At 40.1% G+C, this 19,311-nt stretch overlaps 1 protein-coding gene across 5 annotated transcripts in view; it reads left to right on the top strand.

Annotated features, from left to right (window-relative positions):
* The window catches only part of Csmd1 (CUB and Sushi multiple domains 1), a 1,642,848-nt gene that overhangs the window by 217,461 nt on the left and 1,406,076 nt on the right, over positions 1-19,311 (top strand). For 4 of the 5 annotated variants that reach the window (XM_006508931.4, XM_006508930.4, XM_030243875.1 and 1 more), the window contains exon 1: positions 1-19,311. This exon is cut by the window's left edge. The exons of the other annotated variant lie outside the window; for it this stretch is intronic. In XM_006508931.4, the coding sequence (XP_006508994.1) occupies positions 19,209-19,311 (103 nt within the window). In that variant the 5' untranslated portion in view covers positions 1-19,208. 5 annotated transcript variants of the gene reach the window in all.

Below are 19,311 nucleotides of genomic sequence, written 5' to 3'. Positions count from 1 at the left end.
TTGTGCATGGAGGTTAGATGAGAACTCTTCCAGGTGTGGCATCCTTGCTTAGGAGAGAGTCAGTCTTATGGTAGTATGATGTCATTGAACTCAGAAAGGGTTAGACAAATAGAAGTCCCAGACATTTCAAGAGGAAGCTGTGTATAGCATGTAACTATATGCCAAACATGCATGTTCAAGGACAACTCTGACATGAAGGTTTCATTGCATGTTCTTAAGCAAATCATGACCTTATCAAGTGACTTGGATGGGATAAGATGCATGTCTTAATTCTGTGCATTGTAATGTGGAAATAGATAAGTTCTGTCCAGTAGGAAAGCAGAGCAGGTGTGTAAAGCACTAGAAGGTGGGGACATCTGCTTGACAGAAAAGCAAATACAGTTGTGAAGCAAATGCAAAACAAAATGGCATCACCAAATCGGATGGTATTACACCAAGGTTAAGTAACAAAATAATGAACCAAGGTATGAGTCAATTATCTGAAGTTCATAAAAGCAAATCCTCCAGCCTAAAGCAGAGCTTGGGGCACCTTCACTGGACATGGGAAGAAGTAGCGCATTCCTAAGGGAAAGGAAGGGGAGGATGTGCTGATCAGCACAAAGAAGGGAATGTTGGCAAATCAAGAGTGATGTCATTGTCAGTGTCTCGTGGACTTAGAAATCAGTGGCTACGAGGCAGCTTTAACATTTGACTAATGGCTTTGCTTAGAAAACATATGTGCACTAGATGGATATCCACTTTCTGTGTGCTTCTGTGTGGCAGTGTTGTTTTCTTGTGACCAGTTAGAACCTGACTCTGGAGGTCAGTGAGATCCTGACAGGGCAGGGAGAGCCTTGCAGTAAGAACATGGGGTTGAAGTCCAAATGTGTCCATGTCCTCCTTTATGCAGCACTTGGACATGCACCTACTGCTGCTGGCCTGAGCCTCTTTCTTCCTCTGAGATTCAGATATGTAGGGCTGCACTGCTCAGAGTCTCTGGACTGAGTGAGAGACGTGGCTTCTGTTTCCACAGGGGCTGCTTAATCAGAAATAGCTTGATGAGTGCTAATGCAAAGTCACCTTCAGTAGAGAACACCATTCCTAGTTCACACTGCCAAATATGGTTACCAATACATTCCTCTACATGTGATGTTGACTTAACAACTTTCAAAGCACCTCTTCAACTAGAGAGACTGTTCTCACCAGGCTCGTGCCTGAATTTGTTCATTTTCTTTTCTGAGTGGTGAATGCTAGGAGTATCTGCTATGTAATGAAGACAGAGGAAGAGAGACAAGAAATTCATTGTAATGATCTAGCTTACAAGTACAGTAATGTGAGTTATTATATTTCTAAATGAGAAGTGGACATATGGGATAAAGTGGAGAGAGTGAAACTCCAGCAATGGGAAATAAAGGAAAGTCCCACCACAAAGCACTTATTATTTCTCCCCCCCCCCTTTTTTGTTAATTTATTTATTCAGTTTGCATCTTGATAGAATCCCCCCTCCCTCCTTACCTCACAGTACAACACTTCTACTTCTCCCCTCAAAGAAGGGGAGACTTCCACCCCTACCCCATGCCAACCTACCCTGTCACATCAAGTCTCATCAGGACTAAGTGCTCCTCTCTTACCAAGGCCAGACAAGACATCCCAGGTAGGAGAAAGTGCTCCACAGGCAGGTACTTGAGTCCAAGTCAAAGTCCTGTGCTCTAATTGTTAGAAGACACACATGAAGACCAAGCTACACATCTGCTACATATGTGTAAGGGGGCTAAGTCCAATCCATACATGCCCTTTGGTTGGTGGTTCAGTCTCTATGAGTCCCAATTGGATCAGGTTAGTTGGTTCTGTTTGTCTTCTTGTGGTGTTTCTGACTCCTCTGGCTTATTCATTCCTTCCCTTGACTCTTCCACAAGACTCCCTGGTCTTTGCCTAATGTTTAGCTGTTGGTCTCTGCGTCTGATTCCATCAGCTGATGGATGAAGTCTCTCTGATAACAGTTATGCTAGGTTTCTGTCTGCAAGTATATCAGGGTATCATTAATAGTGTCAAGGATTGGTTCTCACCTATGGGGTTGGTCTCAAGATGGGCCAGTCATTTCTTGGCCATTCTCTCAATCTCTGCTTTATCGTTATACCTACACATCTTGGCAAGATAATTTGGGAGTTGAAGGTTTTGTGGGTAGGTTGATGCTCTCCCTCTTCCACTGGAAGTCTCACTTGGCTATAGGAGGTGGTCACTTCAGGCTCCATATACTCTGCTGCTATGAGTTCCACTTAAGGTCACCCCCCATCCTCCCAAAAGCCTCTTCTGTCTCAAGTCTCTGGCTTCTTCCAGAGATGCACCCACAGTGATTTTCCTTTTCTTCTCAGCCTTCTTAACCCCAACCCTCACTCTCCTCACACGCCCCTGCTCAATTCCCCATCCCCTCTCCTACCCAGTTCCCTCTCTCCATCCACTTCTGATGTCTGCATTATTTCCCCTTCTAAATGATATTCAAGCATCCTCCCTTCAGCCTTTCTTATTACATATTTTCCTTGGGTTTGTGTATTGCAGCATAGTTACAGTGTACTTCATGGCTAATATCCATATTATGGCTAATAATAAGTGAATATATATCATGTGTATCTTTCTGGGTCTGGGTTACTTCAGTCAGGATATTATTTTCCAGTTCAATACACTTGACTGCAAATTTTATCAACTTTATATGGAAAAATTAAAAAAAAACAGGATACAAAAAAAAAAAACCAATCCTGTACAATAAAATAAATTCTAGCGGTATCACTGTCCCTGATTTCAAGCTGTACTACAGAATAGTAGTAATAAAAAGTATTGTATTAGCATAAAAGCTGACAGGTTGATCAACAAAATTTAATCAAAGGCCCAGAAATGAGCCCACTTACCTATTGACACTTGACTTTTGGGGGGCAAAGAAGCTAAAAACATACAATGGAGGAAAAAAAAAAGCATCTTCAACAAATGTTGCCGGTCTAACTGGATGTCTACCTGTAAAAGAATGAAAATAAACTCATATATATCACCTTTCAAAACTCGAGTCCAAGTGGATCAAGGACCTCAACATGAAACCACATATACTAAATCTCATAGAAGAAAAAGTGGAGTGTATCCATGAACTCCCCGGTACAGGAGACAACTTCCTGACCTGAAAACCAATGGGTCAGGCTCTAAGATCAACAGCTGATAAATGGGACCTCGTGAAACTGAAATCCTTGAGAGTTAAACCATGATTCCTCATCCCCACCACATCCACAGTTCTTACCAGCAAGTCCTGCTGTACTGTTCCTTTAGTTTATGATCTGCTGGTATCTTTCTTGCATGCCCCACAACCTTGGCAGCCATAGATCTTTTATGGAACCAGCCCCTGCCCAGCTTCAAGCTATGTGCCTATGCCTGTGTTTCTGCCTTGAAAGAAGGATACGCATTATTTGAAGGAAGCCTGAAACTCAGAGCCACAGGGACTCCACTTCTAGGTTTGGGGGAAGGGCAGGAGCATAGAAATAGTAAAAGATCATATGAATGTGTTGACCTTAAGTACATGCCTATATGTACTATATTTTATGGATGTACAGATGTTGTGTATACATACATATTCATGAACTGAGTACATTGAATAATTGTGAATTCACACACACACAAATCTTCATCATGGCATTCTAAGAAAGTGTCACAAATAGTATATTCTACTTTTAAAAAAATAGGAAACCCGGGTTTCTCATTTAATGTGTTTTCTCCTTGGGGATCTCTGTTCCACATTTTACTTAATGCTAAATAATACTCACACATCTTAATGCCTGTTCTCACACATTTCCCTGTGTGTCCCATGGCTATACAGTTCCTCATATGTTTAGAATAATCTGCTTTCACTTTGCTTATATATTTTTCTGAATGACCCTATTTTGAATCTCTTTAAAAACAAATATTATGAATTCCCTCATAATCACAAATACCATCTTCATGTGTGAGCAATGGTCTCATAAAGTATTATAGACTCCCTTGGGTAATGCTGAGGCTTTACCAGTAGCCTGGAGCATAAGGATAAATTGTGAATGGCTCTTTGTGACCCAGTGCCTCAGTGCCTTAGTGCACACAGTGAAAGCCAAGTGGATTAACATATGAGTGAGTGTCTGAAATTAGGGGCACTGAGAACAGTCACTGGTCACATTTTCTTTCAAACAGATAAAGCTGAATGGGCAAGTGAGGATGCTGTTCCCAGGGATAAGTTCTTGTGGAAGGAAAAGAATGCATTCCTGAGGTTCTTCCCTGGAAAGCACAGAGGGAGGATTTCTGGCTAAAACAGAAAGAGGAGCCAAGGGAAATGACATCTGCAGTAAGGCTGTGGAGGATGGATGCAGGGATGGGAGATCACGAAACTACAATTTTGATTTTATTTTTTTAGAAAAGGGCTCAGGTATCCCTGAATGGCCTTGAACTGACCTCAAACTAATGATCAGAGGAAGAATCCAATCTCAGGATTCCAGGATATCATAGACCTTCAGGGATACATAGTCATTGCACAGTAAGGAATAGACATGGGAAAGTAAGCACCAAATTACTTAGGGAGTTCATGGAGGCCACTGCTCAGAGTGGGAGCATTGCATTCCAAACAGATTGTACTCACATTGAAAGCATTGTAACTGAGAGGTAAAGAAGAATTCTAAAAGCTAGTCATTCTCCCACAGAACACATGACACGGTTTTCATACTATAAATATCATGGAGCACTTACACAATCAAATCAATGTTATGACCATACTTTTCTTCTTCATGTATCATACATGATTCATGTAAAACATAGCCTGAGTTCAAAAGCACATTTGAAAATGCCCACACTCAATTCCCACCTATGGTGAGGGAACTCAGGATAAAATCTTTGCTTATGACATCCTTTGAACATGTATTGTCATCTGCATGATGTTCTGTGAAAAAAAATTCAGGAATATCAAATCCCATTCTGGAGACAGACATTAGCTTTGCTAAGGCCGCTCTAGCCTGTAAAGAGTAAATACATTTTTTGCCTGCTGTGATCTGTGGTGACAAGAATATGATTTGCAGTATGACACTGAAGAAGCTGAATGAATGAGCCATGTGTCCTGGGTGAGTGTGTGATCACACTGGAATCTAGGGTCTGGATATGACCTTGGCAATGCTGGTATGTTGAGGTATGTTAATTAGTGCCAGTAGCTCACCCTCAGCGAGAGGAGCTTCAGAGTGGAAGAAATTGAATCCCAGCCAGGGAGGACAGTGGGGCAACCACCAAGGAGCAGGATCAGAGCCACTTTCTGTCTTATCCCTCCAGGGGGACACACATGTCTGAACACATTGACAGCTGTGATGCTGGGTTGGTAACACCTGCTTTCTCCATTATTAACCTGAATTCTACCTCATAAAAATGCACTCTGTGCTGTGAATATTCTTTGGATGGTCTCCAACAGGGACATGTGATATACAAACTTAAATATTTAAATGCTCAAAACTGTAAACATTTCCTGTAATCATTTAAGTTGAAAACAGCATAATTCGAGACAGAAGATTCCAATCCCTAAACCTTGCAATCTGGGTTCTTTTTCTTGATAGATGCAGCAAAGTAAGTTAGTCAGAAATGGAAACTGACAGGCAGTTAATGTATCCTTCAGACATCCATATGTATAGAATGTGCATTCTATAGAGGTGAGACTACTCTTGACTATTGCAGATTCTAAAGCATCACAAAGGAATGCAAACTCACACTAAGAGAACCAAATGCCTTGTAGAAACCTCTCTAGTGTAATCTACTTTGCATTCTCTCAATGAAAGGCCTGTGATGGTTTCCTTGTCTGCTCTTTTAAATTTTTCCTGATTGCTTGAATTGTTGTCATTGGAATCTGACTCCATTGAGAAGGATTGATGGGGATAGCGCTGGCCTATAGCACCACATGTTGGGAGTGTGCCTTCAGGTCACAGAGGGAGAGCTTTCTTCTTTAATATTTCACAAGGGATGAAGGCTCTCTGTATCAACTATGTCTATTCTTACATCTCCATGGAGGCTGAGAGAAGGGTAGCTTGATTCTTCAAACACAATACATCAGCAGAGTCAACAGGCAGCCTGGTAGGTAAGAGCAGAACATATGGTGGGTGTAGTGAGAAGTTGCTTACATTTCATTGATCATCCTCTGCTGAGAACTGCGACCAATACCCTGGTGTGTATTATGACAAAATAAGCCTGGGCATTTCATGAAAGGAGACATTTGCAAATGATGTTCTGGCTTGGTTTCAGGAATATTTATTAAGCAAGCATTTGTCTCAGGCGTTGAAACAGGTTCCATGTGCTCAGGGCACAAAGCTTGGATCCCCATTCATGTGCTGATCCAGACAATGGTGGGTGAGAGCCACCATGTGTCCCAACCCCGCAAAATAAGTCACTACAAATAGAACAGAAGGATAGCAATATTGCTGACTCTGGAGACTGCTAACATCAAGCATGGTGCTCACTTTATTTACCAGGTAGAAGATACTGTGATTGCCTTGGCAGGGTTGCATGTAAGATGCCTATAAAAGAATAGTGACTTATTATTGGGAGTTGGGACCTATTGGCTACCTCTGGGAATATTCTTGCTCCTCTTCTTTGCTTATTTTTCTCCAATACACACACCATTTCACAGACTCTCACTTTTCCCATTTGTCATAAGAGTGTCTCATACCTCAGGGGAATAGTACCCTAGAACATTAGTATTCTTGAAGTGAGTAAAGAGATAATATGCTCTATGGTAATTGTAAGAAGGTCTTGTTCCAGTTTGTTAAGTACCGGTTTTGAATGAGTATGTTTTTATCAGCACTCCTTTCTCAAGTAGAAATCATCCACCAGGCCAAAAAAAAAAAAAAAAAATGGGCTTTGCTTCTTGGCTTCTGGGAGCCAAGAATGGTGGCATATACCTTTAATCCCAGTACTTGGGAGGCAGAGAGACTGCACACTATGCATAGCAAGTTCCAAGCCAGCCTAAGCTACATAGCGAGACCATGTGTTAAAAATAAATAAGTAAATAAGTAAATAAATAAATAAATAAATAAATAAATAAATAAATAAATGAAAAAGATATGGGATTGTGCTGGGGATGGGGATGGGGCTGGAGAAATGGCCCAGTGGGTAGCATTCTTTTTTTTAATTAATTAATTTATTTTTAATTAGATGTTTTCTTCATTTCCATTTCAAATGCTATCCCCAAAGTCCCCCATACTCTCCCTTCCCCTACCTACCCACTCCCACTTCTTGGCCCTGGCTTTCCCCTGAACTGAGGCATATAAAGTTTGCAAGACCAAGGGGCCTCTCTTCCCAATGATGGCCGACTAGGCCATCTTCTGATACATACGCAGCTAGAGACACGAGCTCCGAGGATACTGGTTAGTTCATATTGTTGCAGACCCCTTTAGCTCCTTGGGTACTTTCTCTAGCTCCTCCATTGGGGGCCCTGTGTTCCATCCAATAGCTGACTGTGAGCATCCACTTATGTGTTTGCCAGGTCCCGGCATAGCCTCACAAGAGACAGCTGTATCAGGGTCCTTTCAGCAAAATCTTGCTGGTATATGCAATGGTGTCAGCATTTGGAGACTGATTATGGGATGGATCCCAGGGTATGGCAGTCTTTAGATGGCCCATCCTTTTGTCTCAGCTCCATACTTTGTCTCTGTAACTCCTTCCATGGGTGTTTTGTTCCCAATTCTAGGAAGGGGCAAAGTGTCCACACTTTGGTCTTCGTTCTTCTTGAGTTTCATGTGTTTTGACAATTGTATCTTGTATCTTGGGTATTCTAAGTTTCTGGGCTAATATCCACTTATCAGTGAGTACATATGGTAGCTTTCTCATCATGTTAGCATGAGAAGCTGAGTCCAGATACCCAATAATCTTGTAGAAAGTCTGATGAGATATGCATGGCTGTAAATTCAGCATGAGAGAAGCCAAAATAGGGAGATCTCACCAGCTCACTGGCCAACCATCCTAGCAGAATCAGTTCCTGGTTCAGTGCATGATCCTATACTCTCACACATGCAAATTTATAGAGGAATACTTTGACCTCTGGTTTCCACCTGCGTGCATCCACATGCATGCATACCTACCCGCAAGTGCATCTACCTACATCCACTTCCACATGCATGCACCCTTTCCTGTTTGTACACCTGCATACCACAAGGACTTTAACAAATAGGTATAAACACAACACAGCCATATTCATATGGATCACACCTCTCTAAATTTGTTGGAGCAGGAGCCTGAACCACCTATTGCTCCCAGAGCTATTTCTGTTCAAGGCTACTGAAGCAGAGTGAGTGCCCTCCTCCTTTTATCACACACCCCCCCCCCCCCGAGACATTTATCACCAAGTTCTGTCTTCAAAAGTTATGCTCCTTTCTCCCTCTTACTTGGAACTACACTTGAATCATCACCCTGGATACACTAACTAGAATGTTCCTCGGTTCCTTTAAATCTAGATGTATGACATTTAATGTGATATATCAAGTGTCTTCATTTTGTTTTCTGAGAAAGAACATACCATTATCCCTTGAAATTGTGATGTCTTTGAACATCACCTTCATGCCTTGGACAAGGTTCTAGCTATTAATGTCTCCCTAAATATGGGTATCTTTCCACCACTGACCCATGGAACTGCACAGTGGGATAGCAGCATGCCACTAAAGAAACAGCTTGCAGTGAGCTCCTTTAGCACTTTTGCATGGTCCTGGTTTGAAAGTTTGTGATGGGCAGAATGCTTGAGCACCAGAATAGAACTTATGACCTCATTCCTCAGTTGGCTATGTCCTTCACCTTCTTTGATGAGAAAATGAGGACTTTGAAATGCTGTCCCTCTGATGAAGTAGACACAGATCAGTCATTTTTGAAAGAGCCGACATTGTGGTGAGCAAGTCTGGTCTATTCTTAGGGAGAGGGTGCTGCGTTTGCGTAGAAATGAGGCTTGTGGGATAATAAAAGACCTTCTCACTCAATAATAGAGACCTCAAGCCCCTGCCAGAGTGCCGCCTGTCACTATTCTTAGGAGTATTTTCTGAGAATCCTTCAGTGCTCAGGCCCAGCTGTGATTCTGTCATGTGGAGGAACAGTGGCCCTTGCATGTACTCCGCAGGCTCTTAGAAGGCTCCAAGGACAAAGGAGATCTGAGCATGGACCCAGATACAGAAATTGACATGGAAGAATAAGAAGCCTGGCAAGCTATGGGGAACTGCAAACTAAGATGAGGGAAGTTTAGAGTAGTGAAAGCATCTATGTGAAAATCATTTCCTTTAAATCACTTAAGATTTACAAGGCTACACACCACACACTTTATAGGAGGTATCATGGCCAGTATCATAGTACCAACATTGTGCAGCTGAGGACACGGGGCTTGAGTCCTCCAATGGCCCCACAGATGTGCTCAAACTCCCCAGAGGGCTCTGGTTTTAAACTTTCTTTATGTCTTCACCCCTCATGGCAGGTGATATTTCACTCTTGCTTATGTTAGAGGCTCAATCATGCATTTCTCATATATATATATTTCCTTGCTTCCCTCAAAGTGAGCTAAAATATTGTTAGTCTGAGATAGCCAACATTTCCAGCAACATAGTTGTGTTTCCTTCCTTTCCATCCTCTCCCTCCCTCCCTTCTTTCCTTTCTCCTCCCCTCCATCCTTTCTGTGTGGTTAGTTTTAAGACCAAATCAATGTTTCCTACTTCTTGTTATCATGTTAGCTTTTTGTTAATGTAACTGAATCCCTGTGGAAAACTATTTAAGGAAAGAAAGATTCATCTCTGCTCATTTTATTTCTCAAAGTTTCTGCTCATTACAAGGTAGAGGACTTGTTGAAATAGCTCACATCAGTGGTGATAATCTCAGAAAACCACAGAGGTATGTTGTACCAATGTCTTACACTTCTCAATACAACAAAATGACAAGGAAAAATAACTTAGACACTCAAATAAGGCAAGGATGAGTCTGCAGCCAGGTGAGCCACTAGAAAGGAATATACTAAAAGTCACTCAGAGAAGGCTGAAGAAGAGTCAGGGACAGCTTGGGCTACACTGTGAGAACCCATGTCAAAGCCAAAGGACAGGTTTAGAAACAGTAACAAAAGCAAGTAACAGACGTCTTTCTCAATACTGTGACGGCAAAGCATCTCAAGGAACGTGGATTCACATTCATGCCTGCATTCAACTGACTCATTTCCTTTAAACTTGCATACAATTTCAGCCTTTTAAAAGTAAAAATGGCAAAATTCATCAGACTACAAGGAACTCCTGGAAGTGAGTAAAACCAACATTATCTTTAGCCTTTCATATTTATAAAATTAAAGCTGCATTGTTAGAATTTACCTATGTAAATGTGACATGCATTATTTTTAAGGTTTTTTTGTTTTTTTGTTTTTTTACATGAAATGCTTGACTTTCTCAATAATTTCTTTACCAGGAAGTTTCAATTTGCATAAAATGAATGTATTTGAGCTCAATGTAATCTTTTACTATTAAGACTAATGCTTGTAGTATGTGTTTTAAATACAACTACTTTCAAGTCATTAAAGAATGGTGTTCTTAGATCTCAGTTTGGACTTTTATAGAATTGCAGTTAGTATAATCAGTTCAACCTTTGTTTCTGAGAGCGCTTGTCTACTCTGGATTTCTACTGCTGTGATAAAATACTGACCTGAAGTATGTTTATTTCATCATACAATGCATTTTGAAGGGGGAGAAAACAAACCAGAACTTGGAGGCAAGGATTCCAAAGCAAAAGCCATAGAGGAGGATGCTTAGTGGCTTGCTACTCCTGGCTTTGTCAGCCTGCTCCCTATACAACTCAGTACCAACCACCTAAGGCAGACATCAGCCACAATGGGCTGGGTCCTCTCACATCAATTGCTAACTAAGAAAATGTGTCCCACCCCCACACCCAGACCAATCTGATGGCAGTCTTTTTTTAACGGAAGTCCCCTCTTCTAAGATGACCACATTTTGTATGAAGTGGACAAAAAAACTAACCAGCACAATATTTAATTATTTAAAAATTATGTTTTTAAAGAGAGTGTTTATTTTTTAACTCCTTGGAAGGGGAATTAATGAACCTTTCATTACGACTTCAGTGAACAAGAATCTGATATTTTACTAATTTGCATAGTGAATATTTTAAATATAATCTAAGAAAAATAACATCTGACAAGGTCAAAGACTTTTGTTTTCAGAAGTGAGAATAAAGGTATTCTCACAAGCGTGCTATACAAGAGAAAATGGATGCCATCAAAAAAAATCTATGAATGCCATTGATTTGCTTGCAGTAAAACCATACAGCCTCCAAGTATAAATAGGAAGAGCACCTACTATTAAACCCTCAAATGAAACCCTGCAAGGAAAATATAATGCTTTGTACAAAAAATTAAAATTTAAACTGTCAGTTCTATGTAATTTTGGTATATACTGTGGTGTTGTAACACACATGTGAAGTGTAGAATATACAAATCAGCAGGGCACCACTCTACTACCTAAGACAACCATTATTCCACTGTGTTAGGAACACTCAAAACCTTCCCCTTCAACTATAGTGAGTTGTGTAATACATTTTAATGAGTTATATGCACTTGGCTATGCAATCAAATGCAGGGTTGTTCTCCTGTCTCTGCTTTGCTCCTTCTCTGTGCTCTCATACTACACTCTCCCAGCCTATCTCTGGTACCCATCCTCTTCTCCTCTTAGATAAATTTTCATTCTGTGTGAGTGTGAAGGTACCATTTCTTTCTCTTTCTGACTTACTCCACACAGCACAATAATCTTCTGTTCTTTCCATGTAGTAGGAGATGATAAAATCCAATGTTTTCTGTCAGAATGGTATTCTACGGTGTAGGTTTCCCACATTTTTATGCACTCAACCCTCCAGGGATATCTTGGGCCCATGGCTTAGCTTATCCATAGTTACAATGAGCACTAGAAGGTTTCTCCAAACAACACGTTTGTACAGGACAGAATAGGACACAAGGCCACTGAATTTAGATGCAAATCAAAGCCTGCGAAGGGAATGCATCTGAAAGGCTGGGCTGGGAGTGAGATATGAGTCCACACAAATGGCCTGTTACAAACAAAGAAGAGGGCATAACACAGAAAGGGGGCATTGAAGTCTTGTGGTCAAGCACCTATTCCTAGCCTGTGCATGCAGGACAAGGCATTTGCTGCTGCAACCAGTCATACCCAACACTTGGCCTGGTCTGAGATGGTTGGAAAATAGGAACCCAGGAAGCTGGCTTCATTGAGCACATTCTCTGCCTGAGGGATTATAGGTGTCACTGGGCACAGATGTCTCTCTGAATCGTCATTAAAAGCCTCCTAACCAAAGCAAAGCTGACTTGGTCCAACCTGGAGTGGACCCAGGATCCAAGGTCTGGCATTGAAATCACTCTATGAGCATGGAAAGAGAGAGAGTGCTGTGGCTTACACATAGCCATTTTAATCCTTTAACATAGACATGAGGAGGAACACAAAAGATATCTAGACACTCAGAACTTGAGTAGGGTAGACAAAAAAATAAGGCAAAATATCCTAAGTTGTCAGGGGAACAGGAGAGAACAACCTCGAGGTGTTTGTGGGGTGAGAAAACGGAGTGTGATGTGAGTGTAGGGACTTTAAAAGGGGGATGCAGAAAAAAAACTGAAGGTAGGCAACAAAACAAGAGGAAAATGAAAGGGAAAACACTACTCTTATTCTATGACATAAGGACTAGAGTGTCCTGCAAGTCCAAGGCTCCTGAATATACTTTATCCACAATTATTTTGCGGATTTGGCTGAAATTTTAGAGTGCAGAGAATTTTGAATGTATCTAACAGAAGAGTATTTATTTCCAAGTGAAGCTTTGATTAATATTAACTAGACATGTAAGTGAGAATACTACCTAGACTTGTGAAAGTCAGAATAATAAGAAGTAGTTTGTTCAGGGATACAACCCAGTGACCAGACAAACCCATCTTTGCTTGCAAACAGGAGTGAGCTGATCTTGGCAAGGGAAGGTAAAGGTGAGACTACTGTGGGTTCCTAATGTGCCTGTCCATCTTGTGGATCAGGAAATTGTGCTGGCCATTCTGGGAAAGAGTCTTGTTTTGAGGATTTCCTTTTTAGATTTTATGATGAAATTTGCTATGTCACCCATTCTTGCCAATTTGTTGGATTTGCATGTTCTGTGTTCAGCATTCAGTGCAGTGACAGAAGCAAACTTACAAGAGAGATTTCCTCTTCTGAAATTATTCTTCTTCCAGGTTGTCAAGTGCATGTTTCCTTTCTGTAAGAATATAACTGCTTCTGTGGTAAGTTTAGTCATTTTCTGTGACATTTCTTTCTCGATAGTGACTTAGGGTTTCCATTGCTGTGAAGAGATGCCATGACCAAAGCAATTTTTATAAAAGAAAACATTAAATTGGGGCTGGCTTATAGTTTCAGAGGTTCAGTCTGTTATCATGATGGGAAGCATGGCAATATACAGGAAGACATGATCCTTGAGATGCTGAAAGCTCTACATCTTGATCTGTAGGAAGCCAGGAAGAGACTGTCTTCCACAGGCAGCCAGGAGGAGGTTCTCTTCTCCACAGAGTGGTGCTTGAGCAAAGAATCTCAAAGCCTGCCCCAAAGTGATGTACTTCCTCCAACAAGGCCACACCTTGTAATAAATAATACCACTTTCCATGAGCCAAGTATATTCAAACCACCACAGAGAGATTACCATATATTGCTTCAGAATCCAGTAATGGTATTGTCATTATTAGTGCAATGAAAGCTAAGTGACATACTTTGAAGATATCTGTAGGACTAAAAAGACAGAGATGTAGATGAAAACTGATAATGAAGGTCCTTCTATTGCACCTATGGATGGCAGGGTTCCACGCAGTTTTACTGACGTTTTGTCTGCAGATTCATTCTAGCAGTTCTGATGGACTCTTTCATTGTTTGAATGAACAGACAACTGAGGTAAATTCAAGCTTGGACTGTGCTATGCCAGATATTCTTATGGAGAATGGTCTGCAGTGCATGTAGTTTTGTATCTATCAGGAGTCTAATACACTACCCATTTTTACTTTCTTCAATGTGTGTCATTCTCACAATGATATATTTGATAAGACTGAGATAGGGATTCTATGCTAAAGACCATTCCATTCTAATAATATATATTAAAAATAATAATACTTGATTTCCAGTTTGGAAACATGACTACCACAAGATGTCAATATTATACATAAAATTGAGGATAAGAAAGAAAAAAACCTGTTTTCTGTAGATACTTTTATGTTTCCTCATTGAATAAAACTTTGTGTGAGAGAGAGAGAGCAGGGGGGAGAGAGAGAGATAGGAGAGAGAGAGGAGAAAGAGAGAGAGAGGAGAGAGAGAGACACTTGTACAAATTTTTAGGTATGAATAAGTGGGATGGGTCAACATGTTGAGCTTACATTCATGATACTGGAGGCTTAGGAATGTCCTTTGCAAATATAAAACATATAGTACTCACCTGGGACTTGTTGGGAAGCAGATCTTGGGAGGGTCTTGGGCTCTCTACTTTTCTATTATACTCACACTGTTCTTTTCTACAAATCTTCATATTTGGATACAAGCTCTACTGACTGAAGCCACAATAGTCTTGAGAGTATAACCATTTTCTGTTCAGACATTCTTATACTTATTTAGAGTCAGAGAGGACATATCTGGCTATTGTTTTGAAAGCATCCTGAATAGTGTGTTGTGTTAAGTCTGCAGGTATCTTAGGACCCATTTTAGACTATTTTCTGCATTATAAGATCCAGTGAACCCGCACACATAGCACCTTATACTAAGAGGTATATTATCCTGGTTTTACTCTTCTGGTTTCTTCTAAACACAGTCCTTTAGAACACACCCCAAGGCTGTTTTCAGCAATTCAGGATAGACTGTACTTCAGAGAAAGAGGGAGGGCTACCTGATTCTTCCATTCAGATTTTCTCTATGAGTTTCTGGGGTAGACATGTCTTCCATGGTTGGTTGCCTCCCAACAGCAGCTAACAGTGTGTTTTTCTTTGCTTTATTTTACATTGAGCCCTAACCCTCTTTCCAATTCATGTTTCAGCAGATTCTTGGATACATTTAATTTCTACAATGGTTTGGCTGCTCCTGAGTTATCTATTGTTGCAGGTGCATGGCTATAAACCAAAGTAGAATAATATTAACTCTTCTAAATCTCTCTCAAAGACATATGGGGACTCAGATATGTCCAAGTATCCATGCCACTCTTCTTTTACATGAAATAAATGTCATCGTGCATAGTACTGGCTACGTGAAATGTAAGAACCATTGAAGATGGTTTCTGCCATCAAAGTTGTCACCAGAGGCAGCATCCTGATTTCTCTCATTGTGTGCAAGTACTCTACAGTGTTGTTATGGTTCAACCTTGTAGCATGTATAATACCAAAGGGTTGGAATGGAGATTTAATGAGGGGGCTTTTTTAATATGGGAAGACATGGCTGTAAGACAGACAGGAAGGGTAAAGTGGAAAGAAAATCTATTTTTATTTTAGTCTAAGTGTAAGGTGCAATGTGTGTGGGTTCATTAGATCTTGCAATTCAGAAAATGGGTTAAATTGGGTCTTAAGATATCAGATTACAGTCTTAACACAACATGCTACTCAAAATGCTTTCAAAGCAAGGTTTATTTCAGTATAAACCAAGCTTCTATTTCACTAATGTAAAAGAAAAATGACTGGATCTCCTCTTTCAAGATGATCTCCTAGATGAGATATGATCACTCCTCATGTTACAGCCTCTGGGTATTGGCATCTTAGGCTACAAGACAGAGTCTACAGTCAGAATCAATTTATTAAACACTCACTTTCTTTTGGGTTGGTTGGTTTGAGCTGAAGGTCAAAGCTTAAGTTTTGTGTACACTAACTATGGATGTATCCTTTTATACTGAGCTACCCTACCTTAACCCCATCAGGTTTTTTAAGGCTATTAATAACGAATTTATTCTCATTAAACTTTTTCAGAACAATAAATTTGGTTAAGACTGGAACCTCCAAGAATATTGTTTAAATCATTTCTATGAATTTTGATAAACAGGAAAAAAAGACAATGTAGATATAAATTTAGGATGTCTGAAAGAAAAAATACATTTTAATATTTTAAATAGTTTTTGAAACTTATTTTAATATAAACACATCAAAATATGCATTAGACAAAGCAACTGTGTTCTTCTGAACTTCAGCTCTGGGTTTAGATTATCAACTGCTGTTTGATTCCAGTGAATAAAACCAAGGGTTTGCTTCTGACTCTCTCTGAGGTCTATGGTCTCTGCTTTTCCTTTAGATGTGTGTTCCATTGGTCATATATTCTTGTACATTAAAAAATAAACTATTTAGAAATACTTAAGGTATTTTTTTTATTTTATAAGGTGTTTTTTCATTCGTCACAGGCCTTTGGGGGATACATATAAGGAACAGTTGAGCTGAAAGTATATTTCCATTGTCTTTAGCAAGACATATTTGTTGATTTTCAAGTCATGCTTGGTTTCTATAAATCCAGTGCAAGCCATGAGCTACAATCAGAGAGTAAGTCCTAGTTTGGGATAGTGACCTCCTGATCTAGGCATGGGGATTTCATAAGTCATAAGACATGATAATCTGCATGCCTGAAGTCATGAAGCTATAAATTATGAGCAAAGGTTGTATTAGAAATTCAATTGGAGCAGGATGTGTTTGTTGAAAAATTTCAATATACTATAGATGAATCATAATGTGTGGCTATAAATGAGCTCAACACTTTCTTTTTAAATTGTTCATAATGGCATATATTATAACCCTCATTTATGATAAACAGTATGTGTGGTAAAAATGAAGTACTCTAAAGTGTGGGAAGAATGTTGTAATAAAACAAGTAAGAAAGGACTATTGTCACTGTGGGGTGTTTAAAGAAATCTACTTTTCTCATCTTTAAGAACAAAATCAGATATAATCAAAAATATGAAGTTTAGTGTTCATGTCTGTACAAATGATTCTGACAAATATTTTTAAAAACATATTTAATGCCAGTGTATATATACAACTGATAATCCATAAAATCAGTTACTTATTGGCAGCTGACAGAATTCTCAATGGTTGCTCTTGCAAGACTTAAGTGATTCTCAACACTCATGTGGATACAGACATGTGTATACACATACAGACACATGTATACATACGACTACACACAATTATCCCATTTAAGAGTCAGTTGCTTCTTTTTATAAAGACATACATTCTGAATATTAGGAATGAGTAAGTCCCTGGACTGCTTATAACCAACTAATAAAGAGCAGTAAAATTCGTACCACAGGAAAAAAAATTTAATGCTGATTGCTTTCAAAATACTAATTGGGGTGACTTTTTCTATCAATGTCCTAATGTGGTAGGATTCCTATTAATTTTTTCTTTTTTGTGTGTAATGTCAGACTCGCCTTCTTTTATCTGTGTGAAAACCCATGTCTACTGATAATGTCTAAAGGACCGTTTACGTCTGCTTCCTTCCTGGCCTTTTTATTGCCCATGAATTTATTTAAGCTCCTACTTTATTCCTTAATCGTGGAACAGCCCAGTTAAGTGACTTATTCATTTCATCTCTAATATATCTCTTTCCCGATCCATTTGTTATTAAATTCCTATATCCTCACCTCTGATATGTACAGTGTAGTGACAGTGTGGACATGGAAGAGAGGAGAATAAGGGACTTTCTATCAGACAGTGTAAGAGACAGTATTGGCTGCTAATGAGCCTATGATGCTTCCAGGATAGAAGGATGGTGCCTGCTAAGAGCCCATGCTGGAGAGCTGAGGCTTACTGGCCACTCTGCAGATCAGGGGGAGGGAACTGTTTTCCTTCACCCACCTGTGAGAGCTTGGGGTTTAGAAGTTAAGAAATATGTCAAGGAATATAAACACAAGTTGAATAAGTTTCACCTAGAAAATTTCCAATACCATTTAAGCAAAGAACAGCTTTTTTTTTCTAAGATTTCTCTTTGATCATACAGTTTATTTCCTCAAATGTTGCTTATTATTCATTTACTCTGAATGAATAAGGCCTCAGGCTTTTACTTAATGATTCACTTTCCCAGATGTTTCTCAGTAGCCCCAAGGTCTTCTCTGTGGTGTGTGATTAAGCATCTTTTAACTCTGACCTCAAGTTTTAAGGCTCTACATGGATGAAGAGAGAAGTCCCATTTGTCCTTTTAGCATCTAAGCTTTCTCCATCATGAAGTCCTTCCTGGGTGCCTAATCTGAGCTCTTTCCTAAGAGTAATTGCCTGGTAACTTCTTGAAGCAAAGGGGATATAAAAAGTAAATATGCCATGATTCCCTGGTTGTTTTAATTTTTGTGGATACATTTGTTTATGTAAGAGTGTACATTTACTCCACAAAGGGAATTCATGACAGACTAAAGTAATGATTGTACCAAGGTCCCACTTGGTGAACCAGTGAAGTCGATTGGGATCACTAACATGAGGTATGTGTGAGGTGTTCCTTACAGGAACAGGGATGGCTCATAAGAATAGTGCATCACTGAAAACCCAACCCTGGCACTAGTGAGACTCAAAAAAAAAAAAAAAAAAAAAAAAAGCCCTGTTGACCTCGCCATCTCTCTACAATTAGACTTCCCAGAGTCTCCTTCCTTGCTTTTGAGAATCTTGCAAGAGTTTACTGCCCCTGGCATGTGACACTTTGTTTACCTCCCAAGTCTCATGCACTGCCTGGAGGGAATGCTTGCATCCAGCATCTTTGCATCCTTCATGTGAGTGCACATGTAAGCATATATGCATATGGAGGTCAGAGGTTGTTGATGGGTATTTTCTGAACACCAATCTGCATCATATTTTGAGACCCGGTCTTGTGGTCTTGTATTCAACCTAGAGCTTACCATTTTGCCAGCTTGACTGGCAAGCAAGCCCCCGGGATGTGCCTGTCTCTAGAAGTGGAGCATTGAAATTGCAGGAATGGACCATCAGGACCAGCCTTTTACATAGGCACAGGATTAGAATTCAGGTGCCCACCTAAGCCATCGCCCAGGCTCTCTGCTTTCATTTCTCCTGCTCTCAGCACAAAGCACAAGGAAGAGGGAAGGATTTGTGATGTAAATGCATTGGAGCTGCAGGAGGTGTTGGGATACTAGAATACCCTTGCAGCTCATGGGAGCCATGGCACCTGTCAGCTCTAGGCCTCTTCCATATAGGTGAGATGAGACCTGCCCCTGCCCAGAAGTTGGCAACAACCCAGTGCTTCATGCGGAGTTGCTGTAACATCATAAAACACGGGCTGAATCCTTCAGGCAAACATGAAG

This window comes from Mus musculus, chromosome 8 (genome assembly GCF_000001635.26).
Source record: "Mus musculus strain C57BL/6J chromosome 8, GRCm38.p6 C57BL/6J".
NCBI lineage: Eukaryota > Metazoa > Chordata > Mammalia > Rodentia > Muridae > Mus > Mus musculus.
The sequence above is the reverse complement of the archived record's forward strand: the minus strand, read 5'-3'. Positions and strand labels throughout refer to the sequence as shown.